At 40.1% G+C, this 22,666-nt stretch overlaps 1 protein-coding gene across 1 annotated transcript in view; it reads right to left on the minus strand.

The window, feature by feature from the left end:
* The window catches only part of LOC136884817 (zinc finger protein 782), a 36,795-nt gene extending 20,582 nt beyond the window's left edge, over positions 1–16,213 (minus strand). The window contains exons 1-2 of the mRNA XM_067157107.2: positions 16,081–16,213; positions 14,040–14,167 (exon numbers count right to left, since the gene is read on the minus strand). Coding sequence (XP_067013208.2) covers positions 14,040–14,105 — 66 coding nt within the window. The 5' untranslated portion in view covers positions 14,106–14,167; positions 16,081–16,213. The remainder of the gene's footprint in view (positions 1–14,039; positions 14,168–16,080) is intronic.
* Positions 16,214–22,666: the final 6,453 nt, after the last annotated feature.

Below are 22,666 nucleotides of genomic sequence, written 5' to 3' on the forward strand. Positions count from 1 at the left end.
TTGAACACATTTGTCTGGAGCGTGGCGTTGTATGGAAGTAAAACATGGACGATAACTAGCCCAGGAATAAAGAGGGTAGCAACTTCTGAAATATAGCATTAAGGATGAACGATGAAGGTGATTTCGGTGGATCGAATCAGGATTTAAAGACACGGAATTAAATTGGAGAGAGATCAATACGCCTAAATTTGACAAGAAGAGATAGAATGAGAGAAGATATGTTAAGACACCCAGGACGTGTTCAGTTGTTGTTTGCGGGAAGTGTAGTCGGTAAGAACATTAGTGGCAGACCAGGATATGAATATGACAGGCAGAACAGAGCAGATGTAGGAATTATCTAGAAATGAAAAGGATACTATAGGATAGGATCGTATGAAGAGCTGCATCAAATCAGTCTTTGGACTGATGACACAAACAACAGCAAGTGAGAAATTATGTCTTGGTTAACAGAGACTGCAATTCCATTCCAGGAAGACATGCTGAAAACCCGGTTATATTCCTTAATGAAGATGAGCAAGCCTGTCAATTGCACTTATAAAATAGACTGTAGTTAATCTAAACGTGATCATACTGTATTACACCTTTCTTCATATCACCCAGAACCCATTAATCTGATAAGGTCAAGTGCCAAGAATGGCATTTCTGAACATAATGTGATGTTCAGAATGGTAGCATTATTATAATTAATGGTGAACGAATTGCTTCTATTACAAATGAGGACTGGAAGTAAAAGTTATGAGTACGTAAATTTGGAGATCCTTAATTTCAAGATGGTTCACGGTTGTGGGTTACTGTAGTCACGTCCTAGTTCGTGAACCATGGGCAACGGCTGAGTGGCCTAGTAAGTGGTCCTGAGAGTCGGGATACCAGTTGCCATGGAATGGGAGTGGGCATCTCGGACATATTCTGAGTCGTGGCCTTCCTTGTGCTCAGGCGGCTAGGACTATACAATTCACCGGTGGTCCATAACTCGTTAGAGAGATCCTCACTTGGACTATGTGCAAGTAGGGTAGCATCCTGCTTCATGAATTTACCGAGCTCAGAACATTTTAAGCAAGCCTCGGACCTATGGGAGTAACGGAGTCCCACTCCCATTTGACAGGCGAGGGACTCCTTGGAAACAACTTGGCGAACGAAACGGAATTCGATGGGGAGCTATCAATATTAATGGGGCTTATGGAAGAAAGAAAGTAGAACTGGCTGAATCAGCAAAGAGGATGAATCTGGATGTGCTAGGAGTAAGTGATATTCGGAAAAGGGGAGATAACGAGGAAGGAATAGGAGATTATAAGTGTACTTGACGGGTGTTAGAAAGGGATGGGCAGAATCTGGGGTAGGGCTCTTTATCAGGAATACCATTGCACGCGACATAGTTTCTGTTAGGCACGTAAATGAGCGAATGATGTGGGTAGATTTGTCAGTTGGAGGAATTAGGACTAGAATTGTCTCCGTGTGTTCACCATGTGAGGGTGCAGATGAGGATGAAGTTGACAAGTTTTATGACGCATTGGGTGACATTGTGGTCAGGGTCAACAGCAAGGATAGAATAGTGCTAATGGGCGATTTCAATGCGAGAGTTGGGAATAGAACTGAAGGATACGAAAGGGTGATTGGTAAGTGTGGGGAAGATATGGAAGCTAATGGGAATGGGAAGCGTTTGCTGGACTTCTGTGCTAGTATGGATTTAGCAGTTACGAATACATTCTTCAAGCATAAGGCTATTCACCGCTACACACGGGAGGCTAGGGGACCAGATCCATAATAGACTATATCTTAACCGACTTCGAATTCAGGAAATCTGTTAGGAATGTACGAGTTTTCCGGGAATTTTTCGATGATACAGACCACTATCTGATCTGTAGTGAACTAAGTATCTCTAGGCTTAGGGTAGAGAAAGTGAAATCTGTCTGCAAACTAATAAGGGTAGAAAATCTCCAGGACGAGGAAATTAGACAGGAGTACATGGATATGATTAGTGAGAAGTTTCGAACAGTAGACAGTACGCAGATTCAGGACATAGAAAGTGAATGGGTGGCATACAGGGATGCTGTAGTAGAAACAGCAAGGGAATGCCTAGGAACAACTGTGTGTAAAGATAGGAAAATGCGAACATCTTGATGGAATGATGAAGTGAGAGCAGCTTGTAACGTAAAAAGAAGGCTTATCAAAAATGGCTCCAAACAAGGACCGAGGCAGACAGGGATGTGTACGTAGATGAAAGAAACAGAGCGAAACAAATAGTTGTTGAATCCAAAAAGAAGTCGTGGGAAGATTTGGTAATAACCTGGAAAGACTAGGTCAAGCAGCAGAGAAACCTTTCTGGACAGTAATAAAAATCTTAGGAAGGGAGGGAAAAAGGAAATGAACAGTGTTTTGAGTCATTCAGGTGAACTCATAATAGATCCCAGGGAATTCTTGGAGAGGTGGAGGGAATATTTTGAACATCTTCTCAATGTAAATGGAAATCATCCTGGTGGTGTTGCGATATAGCCAAGCTCATGGGGAGGAGGAAAATGATGTTGGTGAAATTACGCTTGAGGAAGTGGAAAGGATGGTAAATAAACTCCACTGTCATAAAGCAGCAGGAATAGATTAAATTAGACCTGAAATGGTGAAGTATAGTGGGAAGGCAGGGATGAAATGGCTTCATAGAGTAGTAAAATTAGCATGGAGTGTTGGTAAGGTACCTTCAATTGGACAAAAGCTGTACTTGCACCTATCTATAAGCAAGGGAACAGGAAGGATTGCAACAACTATCGAGGTATCTCACTGATTAGTATACCAGGCAAAGTATTCACTGGCATCTTGGAAGGGAGGGTGCGGTCAATCGTTGAGAGGAAGTTGGATGCAAACCAGTGTGGTTTCAGACCACAGAGAGGCTGTCAGGATCAGATTTTCAGTATGCGCCACGTAATTGAAAAATGCTACGAGGAATAGGCAGTTGCGTTTATGTTTCGTAGATCTAGAGAAAGCATATGACAGGGTACCGAGGGAAAAGTTGTTCGCCATACTGGGGGACTATGGAATTAAAGGTAGATTATTAAAATCAATCAAAGGCATTTATGTTGAGAATTGGGCTTCAGTGAGAATTGATGGGAGAATGAGTTCTTGGTTCAGGGTACTTACAGGAGTTAGACAAGGCTGTAATCTTTCACCTTTATTGTTCGTAGTTTATCATCTGCTGAAAGGTATGAAATGGCAGGGAGGGATTCAGTTAGGTGGAAATGTAGTAAGCAGTCTGGCCTACGCTGACGACTTGGTCTTAATGGCAGATTGTGCCGAAAGCCTGCAGTCTAATATCTTGGAACTTGAAAATAGGTGCATTGAGTATGGTATGAAAATTAGCCACTCGAAGACTAAATTGATGTCAGTAGGTAAGAAATTCAACAGAATTGAATGTCAGATTGGTGATACAAAGCCAGAACAGGTTGATAAGCTAGAACAGGTTGATAATTTCAAGTATTTAGTCTGTGTGTTCTCCCAGGATGGTAATATAGTAAGTGAGATTGAATCAAGGTGTCGTAAAGCAAATGCAGTGAGCTCGCAGTTGCGATCAGCAGTATTTTGTAAGAAGGAAGTCAGCTCCGGACGAAACTATCTTTACATCGGTCTGTTTTCAGACCAACTTTGCTTTACGGGAGCGAAAGCTGGGTGGACTCAGGATATCTTATTCATAAGTTAGAAGTAACAGACATGAAAGTAGCAAGAATGATTCCTGGTAAAAACAGGTGGGAACAATGGCAGGAGAGTACTCGGAATGAGGAGATAAAGGCTAATTTAGAATGAACTCGATGGATGAAGCTGTACGCATAAACCGGCTTCGCTGGTGGGGTCATGTGAGGCGAATGGAGGAGGATAGGTTACCTAGGAGAATAATGGGCTCTGTTATGGAGGGTAAGAGAAGTAGAGGTTGACCAAGACGACGATGGTTAGACACGGTTTTTAACTATTTAAAGACAAGAGGTATAGAACTAAATGAGGCCACAGCACTAGTTGCAAATCGAGGATTGTGGCGACGTTTAGTAAATTCACAGAGGCTTGCAGACTGAACGCTGAAAGGCATAACAGCCTATAATGATAATGTATGTACGTAATGTATGTTAATTTCAAGTGAATGTTTATTGGACCATAGTAAACATAAACGTGGGGAGTGAAATAGTGACAGTGATAGAAGCAATACTAAAACCGCAAGGGAAAGTGATAATAAAGCGACAGACACTGCCAGCGGAAGTAAAATAGACATGGATACAGAATATGGTGAAACAGTGAGAAAGGACTCTCCATCTTCATTGGCATGTGGCAACTCCTATCCTCAAACGATCTCAAAATAAGGCTTAAAAAGACAATAACAAAGTGCTGTGTCCTCTGCACCCTTCTAAATACTGTAGAGCCCTATATATTTCCTTACCCACAGAAAAGAGAATGCAAAATTCAAGAAGTGGATATACAACCTGAGACAATAAAGTTCGGTGAATGAAGTCAGAACGGTCGATCCGGCAACACTGGCGGCACACTACGCGGCACCTGCGTAGCAGCATGTTTTGACCGACCACCTTCTCCCAATGTTATTCACTTCAGCATCGTGTGTGGCGTGCAAGACCTGTTTGACACAGTGCGTGTTTAGTGTGTTTGTTCTGAACTGCGAACCGGAACATGAACGACCAAATTGTCAATATACAGTTTTGTTTTAAGCTTGGCAAGACACCGAAAGAAATGCATGCGATGCTGGTACGTGTTTATGAAGATCAAGCACTGCGTTTGAAGTGTGTGTTCGAGTTGTTCAACCATTTTCGAGGAGGTCGGGAAACTGTTTCTGTCAACCCTCATAGCGGAAGACCGGCGACCGCAGTCAGTGACGAAAAAATTGATATGGTGAGGACATTAATTAGGAACGATCGGCGATCAACTGTGCGCATACCGGGCGAGCTGGCCGTGCGGTTAGAAGCGCGCAGCTGTTAGCTTGCTTCCGGGAGATAGTGGTTCGAACCCCATTGTCGGCAGCCCTGAAGATGGTTTTCCGTGGTGTCCCATTTTCACATCAAGCAAATGCTGGGGCTGTACCTTAATTAAGGCCACGGCCGCTTCCTTCCCATTCTTAGTCCTTTCCAATACCATCGTCGCCATAAGACCTATGACTGTATGAAGAAGGTCCAAACTTCATCGAACTTATTCCCTCTGTTCTGTTCAGGTTTAGACAGAGGCCAATGGGTGTGATCTGAGACATAAGAAAGGCATTCCTACAAGTGTCAGTAAAGAGGGTTGATCAATTTCTGTGGTGGGAAGATCATACTCATACATTCTCAAGGTCTTTCATCATCGCTGCGTGGATGGGAAAGTAGCATGCATTTTTCAGAGACAGAGGACTCAGTCTCTCCAGTACTGGGGCTGCTGGGTCTTTTCATTAATAAACTGCAAAATTCATAACAAACCTGCAACAAGATGACATATTTTATCTATCTTTGTCCCCATTGATCTGTGTCTCTGATGCCGAAGGTTCTGTTGCAAGAGAATTGGAAGTAGAAAATAAGTTGGGACACAGAGGTACTATTAGAAAAAATGGCATCTTCAAAAAATGGAATGAACAATAACCTGGATAAGTATCGCTATACAGAGACGATTTACCTTGGCTGACTGTAATGAATTCTTATTTATTCAACATTCTGTGATGCTAGTAAATATGCTTAGGTTGCAGTTGTACCGTAGAGAAGCAAGCATCACGAAAAAATATGTCTGCAGCTAATATTTTGAAAAGGGAGGATAGCACCATTTAAGAGAACTACAACACCATGACTAGAATTACTTTCCTGCCATACTGGTGTTTGAATTATAACCACTATAAAAGACAGTCTCAGGCTCGCTGATGTGCAATGCTATCTTTGTACACTGCATTGATATGGATAAAGAAGGGAGTGTTTGTACAAAATACAGTGACAGAAATATTGACTTTCTCCCGATGAGCAGAGTGGCAGCATTTACGAGGAAGACTTTATCCAGCTGATTTGCTTCACGAGGTTGTAACGTGGACAAGTTTTGGAAGAATCCAAGTGGTGGGAAGATCCTGGTGAAGCAAGGAGGAGAAAAGTGTTCTTGCAGAGAAGTTGTCATGTAAGAAGGGGAAACTGTGACTTATGCCGTCCCCTCCTTGGTATCTGGAATATTCTTCTTCTATATCAGGATTGCCAGAATTGTCAAATGGATGTTGCAGCTTACTACTAACAAAAGACGGAATGCGAGAGAACACTTGCAGGAGAGACAACAATGGATGAAATAAAGGCATCAGGAAAGTTACTCATTTGATTAGTTCAAGAAGAAGTTTCTGGGGGAGACATGATTTCCAGCTGCAAGTCACTTTGCACGACATAAGACTTTGAAGGAAATTTGTGAGTAAAAAGAAAGATATCTGAAAGGAAAGATAGTGAGGGCTTCATGTGCCCAACGGTACTAACAAGTAAACATTGTTTGGTGGAACTTCTAATTCATGAGGAACGTCTTAGAATATTACAAGTTGGCACTCGTATGTTACTGTTGCACTTGCGAGAAAGATTTGCAGTACGAAGTAGCAGCCAGGCCATGCTGTCTAGATATATTCAACGGTTCATCACTCGATGAGAAAGACCAAAAGTGTCTACAACAACAATGGAACAAATTTCACTGGTGCAGATAATTTATTTTGAACTGTCAACTAAAACCACACAGAAGGAGTCCACAGTGCAGCAAATACAGCAGAGGATTAACCCTCCCACAGCAGGCTGGTGGGGTGGTTGGTGAGAAAAATCTGATTCAGATAGTAAAGAGAAATTTGAGATATGCCCTCGGTAGAGCTTCACTGTGTTACAAAGAGACGGCGACACTACTGTATGGGTGTGAAGCCGTGGTTAATTCCCGTCCTCTTACCTACATGCCTGACAAGCCTGAAGCATTTTGCAAGACAATGTCTGCATGGGAATACTAGATTTAGATCAACTGGGTTCTGTGAACTTATCAAGGAGATTTTGATTTCTACTACAGTTGAAACAAGATTTTTGTAAGAGTACCTAAGTCAGTTGATCCAGAAGCAGAATAAGATGTCTACAACACTGGAGAAGAGGAGGTGGTGCTGGTTGCAGCTGATAGGAAGAACTGGATCAACTGGCCATTAACATGGGTGCTGGAAGTGTACCGTGGGAAAGAGTTGGAAGAGTTGTGAAGTTGAAAACATTGTCAGGTGAAGTGACTGGTCCACATCAGTGACTTCCGAAACTGTGAAGGAGGATGCTGACGACTGTCCTAGTAGATTTCACTCCCATGAACAGAGCGACTTATCAGACTCCTCAAAGTGGTATTATGAAAGCACATCTACTGTTTCATGAGAATTTAAAAACTGATTAAATCTAAGTGATTTACAATAAATGTGAAGTTCCTCTCAGGTAGTAAGAGAGTTTCTCACAGGCTATGTGCTTTAGGAATTAAGACTGTAAGACATTCTGAAAAGATATCTCCATCATTAATCTTCCTATCAAAATAATGTACATGAGCAAAACGTTTTACAAATAGATTTCCAGTAAGGTTGGTAGATTTCAGATAACGTCGGCCATGTATATTTTTTGGGAGAGTAAGATCACTGTTTCAGTCTTCACATTAATACCCAGTCAAACCATGGATGTTGAAACTACATTGAACCTAAACAATATCCATGGATAAGATGATTCTAAATGTGGGTTCAAATACATCCAGCAGTTTTCAGCTACAAGAACTCGAACAACAATGGAAACAAAGGCAAGACCCCTAAGTTAAAAATATTTAGATATCATTATTACACCTGAAATGGATAATTATAAGAAAATGCTACCCAACCAAACCCCATGGCACTAAAGCCAATGAAGTGAATTGGCCTACCAAGTGACCATTGCTCAGTCCAAAGGCCTGCAGATTACAAGGTGTCGCATGTTCAGCAGAACAAATCCCCTTGGACCTTATTCTTGGCTTTCTAGACTAGGGCTGCTATCTCACAGTCAGATAGCTTCTCAATTCTAATCACGTAGGCCGAGTGGACCTCAAACCAGCCCTCAGGTCCAGGTAAAAATCACTGACCTGGCCGGGAATCGAACCTGGGTCCTCTGGGTAAGAGGCGGGCGTGCTACCCTTACACCACGGGGCTGGCACTAGAAAATGCTGCCAAAATCAATAAATAGATACACAGTTGTTACAATTTTCATAATTACATTCATTACTAATATGCATGGCTTATTACTCCAAGGACTAGAATGATGCAGCTTTCCATGTCAATTTAACCTGTCCTGGCAGCTTCTTCTCAAACTAGTGCAAAGTTTTCCCCAGAAATTTTGTCAGCCAGGTATCAGGAATGACTGGCCAGGTGGAGAATACTATGTACTAAAATGGATATGAGAAATTTATATTTATTCCCATCAGGGCATTCATATTAACAGACAGGAAACAGCAACTGCAAAATTGAACTATTTTAGTATTATTACACTGAACAAGACAGCAGAGTATTCTTGTGTTCTACTGCTTGTTCATAATCATTCAATACCGGAGATTAATATTCCATTGCTGTGGAGTGCTGAACTGGTTTGTGACATCATGCAAAACTGCTGAACATTTAAACTCCGATGTAATTATGCTAAAAATAATGATTGATCATTTAAATAAACAGTTTCACAGTATGTAATTGGTGCATATCTAGGTTATGTTAGCTGGCCAGTCATTAAACACGGAAAGGCATCACACCCATTAAAGAGGTCTTAAGGAGAGCACTGTAGTTGAACTTATATTTAATACAATTCTTTTATCACATTAACATCATGACCTGCCCTATCACTCTAAACCTCTACAGTTGCTCCTAAACTAAATTAATGAAATCCTGCAGGAATTTGTTTCTTAATAGATAATAATAGGGTTGTTATAACATTCCTTCAGTTGTGGTAGATTTCATAGAACATTAATACAGCTGATGCAGTATCTACAGCCACACAATCAGGTCAGGTGATACCAGTGCTGTAATATCACGGTGGAAAAAGAGGTTGCATCATTAATGCATGTAATAATGGTGTAATAAAATTCTCCAAATACTCAGTTACCCACAGGGTATATTTACTGTAAAATTTGCTTAACGTGAATCCAGAAGAATAGTGCGATTGCTTATAACTCGTGATCCAACATTTCTCATGGACGTCTCCATCTTTTCACACCTAATTTAATGCCTTAGTAAGACGAGAATCGCAACACATACTTATCAATAATCTAGACTACCATTTCAACCTATAAATAAATACATTACACATATTTATTTCTTAACCAACCAGTTTATTAATATATTAATAGGCTTAGGAAACAGAAAATCATATTAATGTTTCGTTTCATTCTTCAAAATTCCAAATAAATATTATAAGTGTGTCATTATGTACATTACAATTCTCTAATAATGATCACCTGCAGTCTTGACATGAGATAACTCTGCATTTCCATTCACCAAACTGATGATTGAACTCTTTTATTTCATCATAACACGTCCACAGATATATACATTGAAAATTATTAAAATCATTTCTAAAGAAACACATATTTTCTGTCTTTAAGCTTTCAACATTATTTCTGACCGACTAAATTGTTTTTCTGCCACTGTAAATTATTTTATTTACTGTTGAATGACTCGCTAAGATTGCTATTTTCTTCTGCCATGCATAATCCTGGTACCTACTGGCAAAACCATACTGCATTTAATCATTTAAAAGCATCATGTAAGCTCAAGAAATCATTATCTATAACTGAATCCTAATTATTTTAGTTCTTACTTTAACACAACTCTCTTGCTATGCAAAATCCTGGTACCTACTGGCCTAACCATACTGCATTTAATCAGTTAAAAGCATCATATAAGCTCAAGAAGTCATTATCTATAACTGAATTCTAATTATTTTATTTCTTAATTAATCACAACTCTCGTTTAAGATTCTAAGTTCTGCCATCAATGAAATGACATTTGCCTCTTAAATGGATGCTCTCCTTTCAATCCATTGGATAGCTCAATTATAACTATGGAGGTCAAAATTAATTACAGCATTATACACCACATATTACCTTGTGCAGTACCAACATGGGATATTTATGAAGGGTATTTCCTAACATTATATCTTTATTTTCAACGTATGGATATAGTGAGAATTATTTGACTTAACATTTACCTGTCTCGGTAAGCTGCGCCTTCATTCTATTTCTCTACTCCCTCAATGAGATGTCTTTTCATGCCAATGCTTCTTGTACACATTGCAGAATTAACTATACATATCCTTCATATTCATTCTACCACTTCTGTGCTTTTTTATATAAATTCTTTTTGATGATATCTCATTTCTCTCATTTTACCCTGCATATCATTTAATACATTCATAACACCTTCATAAAGGCTAGAAAATCAAGTGATAGGGAATCTGCCACCTGGGTGAATGCCCTAAATGCAGATCAGTATTGCTTGATTGATAAATCTCATAACCTTGCTCATAACCACATTTCCCACTATGTATTCTATTCCATTGAGAATATCATCATTTCTCTGGATCACATCTCTTTTCCCACAATGACGTCTAACCTCCTAGTATATTATGATACTCCTTTCTGTTTCTGCATTGACAAAGAATAACTCATATTGGCTGCATATCTCTTCTGTACCATATTATCATGATGACCAACAACACGTTAGGTTACTTGACATATTTACGATATCCATTTCTCAACATCTGCTGTCATTATGCTGTAGTAAACTCTACTCATTCCTGTTATCAATAATAAATTACCAATAGCTCATACATTACATTCAATGCACACTGTCACTCCTCCCAATCGAGATATATCGATTCTAACATATCTTAACCACTTTTGACATTACACTTCACTGATCTCATTAATATTATAGATACACAATTTAGGCTATCTTCTAAGAATATTATCCTACATCAATTTAATTAAGAACTGTAATTTAGAAAACTTAGCTTGTCATTCTAGGGTTTATGACGAATCTGTAGCCATTCAAGCTACGAATGCTGCGCTTACCGGCTGGAATCCATAGATCAGCTGGTCACCCATTCTACATCAAGTAGGTTGGATCCTCAGTGACACACTCATCCTCAAGACGGTCCACTGTGGATTTAGTTCCAATTATTGATGGTCTTCTTTCTTGCGCTAAGCTTAACAGAATACAAATATGATATGTATGAGTTCATATGAAAGTCTTCAGTAGTTCGACAGTCTATAATGATTCTTCTTTCATATTTGACAATAAATATGACTACTTTCAAATATATTATATTGAGTTCACCACTGCTCCATGATCAATTCTGTTTTAAATTTAATGTGAATTCAGATAATACTTCTTTTTTCTGAATTTCTACTTCCATTAATTTCTTTCCTTCTTGAAATAATGGTCTTGTATTTACTTGGCAATCTTTTACTCCATCAGTAGTCAATATTCTGGTTCTTCTCCGAACACTTGCCTTACCTGCTAAGTTTTTCTCTTCTTATTGTAAACTGGAACACTGTTGCTGTATATTAAATACATGATGTTCTACTATACTTTCTTATTTCTTCAGTTATTTCACTTTGCATAAATTCCGTCTTGCATGGTCCATATATCTATTTTGACACCATTTTATAATGCAGCAGAAAGTGCAATGGCACAGGATGTCAACTATTTTGCCATTAACTGGTTTTTAAATGCACTATAAGGTGTCTTCATTTCAATGGAGTATTTAACCATCTCAGTATCGACATGAGCCCCGTAAATTCCTCACCCTAACACGGAATAAGTTTAGTACTCCCCTAGATTTATGCATCTGTGCAATCTCAAAAGCAACACTTGAGGAAGCCTTAAGACTATTGCGTCACTAGAAAATCCAATTATCAAAGTTGATCATCAATGTTTTCACTCAGGAGAAAAGATGAGTAAAAATCAATAATGAGCAAACTCCCCATATAAACATTTATTTAAACTTGTCGGTGCCAAAGAGGATAATATAGAATTATCAATACTGCATTAATAGAGTCAATCCCTCATGATTTTAGGCGAAAAGGAACCGATCAGTCATGATCAGTAATTTTATCATGAACAGTAACCTAAATCATCAAAAAAGGCTTTCACGGCCGCAGATCTTATAATCACAGCAATAGAACCAGCTTTTGGGTGGTTAGGCCGTGTGCATAATGCAGAGTTTCGTCCAGACGTGCCATTTGGACTCATCAGCTGGAATGGCACGCCCCTTCTATTGCTGTGATTATAAGATCTGCGGCCGTGAAAGCCTTTTTTGATGTTGTATCTCCAATGGGGGAGCATTTTTTTGAACGGAGAAATCTTTTCTCCTTTAGCAGGTTAGCAAACTTGATTTGCTAACTCGGCGGGGCCACACAGTTTGGTCTGCCTCTGCTATGCAGAGTCCTGGAGGGGCGTGCCATTCCAGCTGATGAGTCCAAATGGCACGTCTGGACGAAACTCTGCATTATGCACACGGCCTAACCACCCAAAAGCTGGTTCTATTGCTGTGATTATAAGTAACCTAAATGTCACTTTAGTAGTTTTACCTAATGAAGAGAAAGCCCATAGCACTGATAGGATCCCAAATCAGTACTAAGTTTCAGACATTGATATCTGAAACTCATTGGAAATCTTACTGGGGCACTTAAGACAAAGGTGCTCATGCTCTAAAGAATTAGGCCCGCTCAGTTAATTTACACTGAATATAATTAGAGTTATGTAACCAATCATTAAACTATCCATGGGGAAATATAATGAATACAAAGTTCCAAAGCCAACACCTATCCACTACTTCCAATAACAATGAATGTCATCCAGCTACCTGTGATGGTTTGGTCCGCCCTGTCAATATATTATCAGTTTCTGACTTTGTACAATTATTTCACTCGTACATGTTCTCCCTTCATCAGCTATTTCTACATCATAAATCAATATTCCCCGTATCTTAAAGATATAACATTATTCTGCTATACATAAGACATCATCAACATATAACATTGTTTTTAACACATACACACATAATGACCATTTCTTGATAATATTTGTGGTAACAGAACATTCTGGAACACATTAGAATACTTATAAAAATTTCAAGTGGTTATTCTTATGTTATGTAACACTTTAAAGCACGTATTAAAACATCAGGTTGTTTCCTTAGAAAAATCGATCAGTGATAAAATGTTTCTTGCTACTGTTCTGCAGTAGCCCACTTAAGCATAGGCCTATTAAAAAATTAACTATTATCCTGCCGAAGTTAACACTTTTGCCTTCTTATTGTTAGAACACTTTCTAGAATGAACTGGTTCACCATTGAATTATTTGACTCCTTAAGATCTAAATGTGCAATTCACTATATCGTGTTACATGGAATCTTGCTATCTTGCTGTTGGGCTACAATTTTGACAGAGCAGATCAAACCTCTCCTCATGTACTTGAATTTGTGGCTATTATTTGCTCTTCTTATTGTAAATTATCAAAGCAGAGGAAGACTACATGCTCACCAGCTCACCACTTATTAATTCTCTGTCGTGCAAACTAGCTTTAAGGATGATGGAAATCATTCCTGCAAGAAGCTAATGTATTTGAGCACCTTTAATACCATCAGGGTGATAAAGGATTTATTATGCCAACTTGAAACCAGAAAGCAAGCCCTCCACAACTCGAGCTACTAAGAATGCCATTTTTTTGTGACAAGAGCTACAAAGCAAAGGCAGATGAAGAGAAATCCAATTCTTCTTCAAAACCTAACGAATGAATTCAGCTTTCAGACATGCTGTGCCAAATAAAAGGAACATAGGTACCTTTAAATTCTGCATTTAATCATAAAAGTATATATATATATATATAAATCAATGTGAGATATGTATAATAATACCATATGTGCCTTAAGAATAGACAGCAAGATACTCATATATCTCCTGAACATCAGATAAATGTAGAGTTATGTAACCAGTAAAATCCAGACGACTGCTAAGGGTTTAATTGTAATCACTATAACGTCACCTGCAATTATACTTACGCACAAAGTATTTGATTTTTCCTCAAAGCAGATCGGTTCCTCTTTGACCTTTATTTCCAAGTCCATTTTAAATAGTGTGTGAATGTATAGACGGTTTTGGGACGCAGATTACTTCCACAGACCTTGCACTGAAACATGGGCAACAAACATTATTATTACTGTTTTGTAGTCAAGTCTGCAGTTTTAGGTGACTGTTGATATTGTGTTCATAGCCATAGGACCTCCAATTTTACCTGGAAACTGAAACTCAGGGATAAACATTTTCAATGAAAGAACATCCCAAACTGATAGAATGGGATTAATTTGCACACCACTTGTGAAAAGCCTGTGACTATGCAACTTACATATCGCACACTACACTGGGAGTCTAATGACTGGCTTGATGTACCTTCCCATACAACCCTACTCTGTGCTAAACTGTAGATGTACTCTAATCAGTTCATTACATTTTGTCGTCTATACCACAACAGATATTTCTTCCTTTTTTTTATGATTTGTTTTACATCACACTCACACAGATAAGACTTATGGCATTATGGCTAGTAGTGGGAAGCAAGTGACTGTGGCCTTGAATAAGGTAGGCTACAATCCCAGCATTTCTTTGGTGTAAAATTGGGAAAACACAGAAAACTGCCTTTAGGGCCACGACTTCCTTTCCACTCCTAGCCCTATCCTGTCCCATCGTTACCATAAATCCTATCTGTGTCAGTGCAATGTAATGCCAATTTTAATAACAAAAAGCAAGGAATTCTACAACCAAACCTTCAAAACTATTCATTTCTTGCACAACTTGCAGGGCAAATGATCCGCTTTAGCCAGTGTGAAGACACAATCCCCACGCCCTGTCCCTCCGCTAGCTCTATTGGCTGTATACATTTTGTATTGCTCAATACAAACCTCACTGTCTTTACACTAGAGTCCAACAGTGATTCAAACACTATGTAAAATTTGAAGGTTACTAGTAGGAATGTTCTAATATAGTTCATTCAGTTTTGTTTTCAATCCACAAATCTTCAGATAGTACGTGGTGAGTCCAGTCTTATTCATCATGCTTAAAAATTATGTTAATCATCCTGGATGTTAATGACAACTGTGCATGATCCATGTACCTTATGTATTTTGATAAGCCAGTTTCTTACACAGGTATAGCTATACTCCTTCTCTTGACACACAGCCGTCACCTGTGCTAGCAGCCCAAAGAGCTACCATATAATATGTTGAATTCAGGAGCAGTTTAGCCAGACTCCTTATTGATCAAATTATCTGATAGAGGATAGCCAGGTACATTGGCAACTTTATCCAAAAAGTTACAAACATTACTGATTATGTTACATTATATACTGTATGTTTGTTATAACAAACAGTTCCGAACCAGCTGCAAACTCCTTTGTTACAACAAAGAGTTCCGAACTGGCTATGAACTCCTTCCTTTCAACAGTTCTGAACTGGCTATAAACTACTTTGTTGCAACAAACAGTTCCGAACTGGCTATGAACTCCTTCAAAATTATCTTAATGAGCATACATAAATCAGAATACTTCCAGAACTGGTTGTTAATAATGGTTTGTTGGAATTAGCAAATGGCATTTGTGAACTGTATCACGCCATCTATGAATTGTTACAAAACATTTAACGATGGATTATGAAAGACCCTATTCCAATGAGAAGTATAGCATGTAGTCACACCATTTACTGGTTGAAACAAATGTGCATGTAGAGAACATGCAGTCCCTGGTATTGAACGTGAACTGCTGGCAATGGCTCTGAAATGGTTCTGAATGTACTTAGAACAGCATGAATTCAGAACTCACAGTTCGGAACGAGTTCTGAATTTCTGTTGGAACAGCATGTATACTACTACGCATAAGCAGGCTATTCAGAATCATTTCGGCAACATGCTGGAACAAATTTGCATGTATTATCACTAAGAATAGTAGCTGGGGTATATTAAATGTAGACAGCGTACAGTCGGCTGAAACACAGAATAATTATCTGCCGCTGATCTTTTGTGTTTAAATACGAACTGAACAATAAAGCTTACCTATTGCCTATTACGTAACGTACGATGTTAAGTTCCTGATGGAGATGTACAAGGCTGAGACTCCTTTGGATACGGTGTAAAACGTAAGAAACTGCAATTACCTGACGTAGAAAATCTTAAGAAACACAGCACAATCCACAGAATAAACCTTCACAAGCAGCTGCAATATGTCCGACAAGCAAAATGCTAAACAAATTAATTCGAACATTCAATAACGACAAGCCAACCACTTCGAAAGTAAATTGCAAATAGAGAATACGGCTCCTCACAAATTCGTAACCAGTGAGTGCGTCGTTCATCGACTGTATACATACACACCCGGTATAATTCACGTATCTGCAGCTGACAACTGCATATTGATAGAAGTCAAATGTCATCTGGGACAACCAAGACCACCTATAACACTCAGACCTAGGGATGGGCTTAGCAGTTATTTTTGACTAACGGTTATAATTGGAGCGAATACACAAAACTACTCGTTAACGTTAACCGTTAAAAATAACCTCTAGTGCTGAAATGAATGGCTGAGACCGTTGAGGCGCTGGCCTTCTGACCCCAACTTAGCAAGTTCGATCCTGACTCAGTCCGATGGTATTTGAATTTGTCACCCTCGTGTCGGTAGATTTACTAGCACGTAAAAGAACTCCTGCGGGACTAAATTCCGAAACCTCGTCTTCTCCAAAAACCGTAAAAGTGGTTAGTAGGACTTATAAAGTCAATAAAATTACGGTATTATTATTATTTTGATTCGTTGTGCCCAAATGTGGAGCGCGTTTGAACTTATTTTATTATTATTATTATTATTATTATTATTATTATTATTATTATTATTATTATTATTATTATTATTATTATCATAACCTCTAGTACAAGAGGGGTACCTAATATTCGCTGTACAAAGGAAATATGGTGCCAGTAGCGTGCCGGCCTGGTCAGCGATTTTCAACTGCATCTGAGGGCTGCTTCGAGAGGTCCACGAGTTTTATACACTTGAGAAGCTATCTGCCGGTGATGACGGCCTCGGTAAAGAAAGCCGACAATAACGACCGGGAGGATTCGTTACGCTCACCACGCGTCACCTCATACCGTAATATGCAGACATGCGGGGTGAGGCGCGGTCGCTTAGTAGGCCAAATGCCCTTCGAAGCAGGAAGCATCAGGGAAGTATAGTATGTGTACCAACTGCAAGGTTGACGTAAGGAGCCTAAGTTAAGTCATAATTCCCTTTTATGTAAATAACACATAAATACCAAATAATGAAGTCGATCAGTTGAAGAATGACGAAAAATTACCTCCAAATAACAGAAGGATACTGTAAATGAATGTAAAATACATTCCTAAATAACTTTATAGAAAAGCCACGGCAAGGGTTTAACAAAAGCATGAACAAGGAACACAACAAAAATGTAATCCACCATCATTTAAGAATACTATTAATTACGTCCGACTCGTTGGCTGAACGGTCAGTGTACTGGCCTTCGGTTCCGAGGTCGGGGATTTTAACCTTAATTGGTTAATTCCTGCGGCGCGGGGGCTGGGTGTATGTGTTGTCTTCATCATCATTTCATCCTCATCACGACACGCAGGTCGCCTACGGGTATCAAATAGAAAGACCTGCACCTGGCGAGCCGAACCCGTCCTGGGATATCCCAGCACTAAAATCCGTAGCGAGTACGGCCGCACGGCCTTGCCCACTTCATAATTCCTGTAACACGTCTACGAGTCAGCACTGATTACTTGAGGCGGCTGCTGGTAGCGTGCAGGACCGCCGGTGCCCTCGATAACCGAGTAGCCTATACACGAGTATTGCCGAGCCGCTGTTATTTCAGTAACTGAGAATCTCCTGTAATCGTAACAAGCTCCAATCGCCTACTGATAAAAGATCCTTGTTAAATTATTCACCAGCCACAATTTTCACGGAAATATCACTTTCTGTCTGTAACGACTGCAAGGTAGACGCAAGTAGCGTAAGTCAAGCTTCGTAATTTCCTCTTACGTACTATTTTCTCCGTCTCCATAGTACAACCGACATCCATGGAGAAATATATTAAGTCAATCATTTTAATAAAGAACGAAACTACCAAAAAAAGGAATTCTACTTAATAACAGAGAACTGTACTGTGAAAGGAATGTAAAAAGCACATATAAACAACTATTTAGAATACAGCAGATTATGACCCTAAATAATATAAGAGGCAAATGAATGCAAAACATAAGCTTAAGTAAATATTCATAGAAACAACACAATTTTGCTTTAAGTCGCACCGACACGGATAGGTCTTATGCTGACGATGGGATAGGGCGGAGCTAGGACTGGGAAGGAAGTGGCCGTTGCCTTAGTTAATGTGTAGCCCCGGTATTTGTCTGGCGTGAAAATGGGAAACCACGGAAAACCATATTCGTGGCTGCCGACAGTGGGGTTCGACCCCACTATCTCCCGAATACAAGCTGATAGCTACGTGGACCAAGCCACGCGGCCACTTTCTCGGTACATATTTAGAAAAAGCCAAGGCAACTGCTAAATAGGAACTTAAAATTTTTAATAATATAGAAACAAAAATTCAACAAATAGAACTCCACACAATTTACAAGAATAATGTAAATGAGTGCGAAATGCAAGCTTGAATAACTATACTATTTGCCCAACCACTGGCCCAGTCCAGTATGTTCTTTTACAATGTTGCTTTACGTCGCACTGACACAGATAGCTCTTACGGCGACGATGGGATAGGAAAGGGCTAGGAGCGGCAAGGAAGCGGCCGTTGCCATAGTTAATGTGCAGCTCCAGCATTTGCCTGGTGTGAAAATGGGAAACCACGCAAAACCATTTTCAGGGCTGCCGACAGTGGGGATCGAACCCACTATCTTCCGGATGTTGCAAGCTCACAGCTGCGCGCCCCAACTGTTATAGATTTTCAAGAGACACAGCGGTTGCGGTATTTCATCCTGAAAAGAGGTTCTCTTCTTCTTTAATTTACTGGTATGAGTCTCTTAAGTTGGATTCCGCAACACCGAGGAAAGAGAGGCAGAGAGATACAGGACCTATAGAACACTTATACACTTGCCCCACTTTCACCCTGCCTGCTTACATTATAGTATGTATGTTGGGTATTCAGCCCGAAGGCTGGTTTGATCCTCTGCAACTCCACCAACAGCTGTCATAAATAGCCTAAGCCTCACTGAAGAGGCGTACTAGGGAAATGAGGACTTAGGCAATTTCCCGTTGCTTTCCTCACCCAGCCAGCCGCTGCTATTACATATCAGTCTGCCAAGCCCACTGAAATGCATGCACCAACTGACCCTATGAGCGATATTTTCACACCATTCATAACAGGGACTGGCTGCATAAGGAATGGTATTACTAGCATCAATCATACCTCAGTCACTTTCATATTCTCAAAGCCAAGGATGAGACTGAGACAGGTCAATGAAAGTAATAAATTTGATGTAGCCCATACCAGAAGACATAGTGCACTGTAAACACTACATCTCGCCAGCAAAGGTATGAACGCAAAATTGGTTTACTTTAAAAAATACTTATCTCGACTGCTGGCACTGCTATTTTTTAATTAATTGTTGGATGAATGCTTTCCACGTGCTTTTTTAAATTTGATATCGAAAACTTGTAAGGGCATTTCTTCTCGCACATAGAACATTTCGAGAACTCGCTATCTATTACGGAAAAATATGACCACATAAAGCTCGCCTTTGCCCTCTTCACAATGTTAAAGATATAAATGCATGGTTACAACTCAGTACTGGTCAGTAAATTCCGCGTTAAGGTTACGGCCACACGAGCAGTTAAAGTTGTTGGAAGTCAGCAGCAAATACAGGAGAAAATATGTGCACCTCGTATTGCAATGTGATGGGCCACACTTGCCAGTAAATGCAGTTCGCCGGAAGCAGTTCAAGGTCTTGCTGTTGAAAGGATAGGACAGAGGCCATTTCTTTCACTTCATAAGCAGTGGCCACAAGAGACGGCGTCCATTACGTATATAACAACAGTACATGTACGAAATATGGCGTGTGTGGACGTCATTCTGGAAGCGGAGAAGACAGTACACATGTTTGTTCAAAGCGCGCAGTAGCGACTCTAAGAAGCTCGACCACCCTCCCGCAATAATTGAAAATGGGCCCCACGTTTCCTGATTAGGAAAGTTACATGTTTATTTCGTAGTACAAGGTTGTATATCATTACAAAGAACAACAACGACGACATTTCGCCCCATATAAATGACAATAGATCGTGAAAATAGTTCAGTGACATCCGATATTATTTTTAAAAATTGTCTGGGTAAAGCTTCAGGTTCTCATAATTTACCCTTCGTTGGCCTTTCACTGATAATTGCATAAATACACCATTCTTTTTTGTCAATGCCGGCTCATTCGTACAAGTCACACGGATAAAGCAACATTCGCTGCGAGATTCGTAAGGGTACGAATATACCGAAGATGCATCGCAGCTCGCGGTCGCGGTCGATGGAGGGTGAACATACCGGGAGAGGTTTACCTTTCAGTGTTCTGAGATGTTTTTATAGTGAGTGGACGTAATGTTTAGATCTCCGCGTTCAAGTTAAAGACAATTATCCTCTACTGCTGAGCTTTTGCAAGTGTAGAGAATATATTCAAGTGACAGTGGAGATAGTGATTCGTTGTGCATAAGCACACAATGGTGGCTACTTTCTAATCAGTCAGCCCGCCAGTGGAATACTCATCCTATAAATCAAAGAGGTAGGCGCTGGGGGAATATCACAACTTATTTGAAGAACTGAAATACCACCCGGACAGATTTCATACATACATGCCCCTGTGGGTGGGGGCGCAGACGAAGAATACACCATGGTATCACTTGCCTGTCGTAAGAGGCGACTACAAGGGGCGACCAAGGGATAATTGTATTAGAACCTTGAAACTACTTGTGATTACTACCACCACGCGGGGAACACCATGGATACTTGCGCGTAGTACTACTATGTTGGGTACCAAATAGGTTTGTGATTAGTAACAAACGAGAGAGCGACGGCTTTTACACTACCTGTGATTAGTAGCCACTATGTGAGGTACACCACAGGATAGTACGAGTCCCTGTGGTTAGTACACTTACGTGATGAACACCATAGGTTTCCGTTGTCTGCAAATGGCGCCGCAATGTGCGAAACTCCATAGGTCTGTATTACATGTGCGAATTTCATTACCTGTGAGTAGTACCATAATGTGTGGAATATCGCGAGTCAACGCTGCTTTTGATTAGTACCGCAACATAACTAATACCATGGTTCTAGATTCTTAGCGATAAGTACCATTGTGAGGGGCCGATGACTTGGATTTTGAACCCCCTTTAGATTACACGCCTCATCGACAAAATATTGTGCTACAGAAGCAGTCCCGTGATCAGAAATGCTATTGTTTTCCTTTTCGTCATTTTCTGCGAATGTGAGGCATTGCGGGTCGGATCCACTGATTGTTTGAAATTCGTGTACATCCATTCATTTTTCATCCTCATGTTTTGAATACTGGTCAGTGGAGGACTTTGGACTTTTAATTTGTCATCCCATTTCGTTTCATTTCGTACCATTAGGGGCCGATGACCTAGATGTTAGGCCTCTTTAAACAACAAACATCATCATCACAATTCATACATGAGAATGTCCCTTGAGACGTTTCAATACATATACAACAATGTGGAATCACTGTGAAGTACCACACGAATACACACGCGGGCTCTGTGAACACCTGGATCAAGGACACAGTAGAACGGGGGAATATATATCACGTGATCTCAATCCGGACAAGCCAATCAGGAGCAAGCTACAACGATGCCTCCCGTTCTACAGCGATGGAAACACAAACTTTTTTGCCATCGCGCTAGACCTCCTGGTAAATCGCGATGGTAAATGGAAGCGAGCATCTTTGGCATGAACTGTTCCATTTAAAACTGTGTGTTTGTGTTACCAGGAGGTGACATCGAGGCGTCGACCGCGAGCTGCGATGCATCTTCCGTATATTCGTACCCTAACTGAACTAGATCTTCGGGAACAACACATGATCCTTGCTCTGCAGCAACTGTATTTACTGCCTCGTGTGGCCCTAGCCTAAGAGTAAAATTCTAGTTACTAGAGGCGGTTACTGCACGGCTACGCGCTGCCGGTATTAACTGAGTTCACCCGAGTATTGCCGAACTGCTGTGAGGATAAAAATCCGAGTTAAATATAAAACACTAGTTAATAGAGGCGGTTACTGCACGGCTACGCGCTGCCGGTGTTAACCGAGTTCATCCGAGTATTGCCGAGCTTCTGCGAGGATAAAAATTCGCGTTAAGAGCAAAATATTTTTTAATAGAGGCGGTTACTGCTGGAAAGTACGAACTCGCTCTGCCGGTGTTAACCGAGTTCACCCGAGTATTGCCGAGTTGCAGTTATTTCAGTAACTGGATATCTCCTGTAACCGTTACAAGCGCTTACTTGTTAAAATACTCGTTACGTTATTTACCAGCCATAACTACTCAGACCGCAAGACACAAAATAAGTTACATGGCGTGCGTACCTACCGAGAGACAGGAGACGAATGGGAATCAGAAGCGTACACC

The sequence above is a fragment of the Anabrus simplex genome, chromosome 13 (assembly GCF_040414725.1).
Source record: "Anabrus simplex isolate iqAnaSimp1 chromosome 13, ASM4041472v1, whole genome shotgun sequence".
In the NCBI taxonomy this organism is placed as follows: domain Eukaryota; kingdom Metazoa; phylum Arthropoda; class Insecta; order Orthoptera; family Tettigoniidae; genus Anabrus; species Anabrus simplex.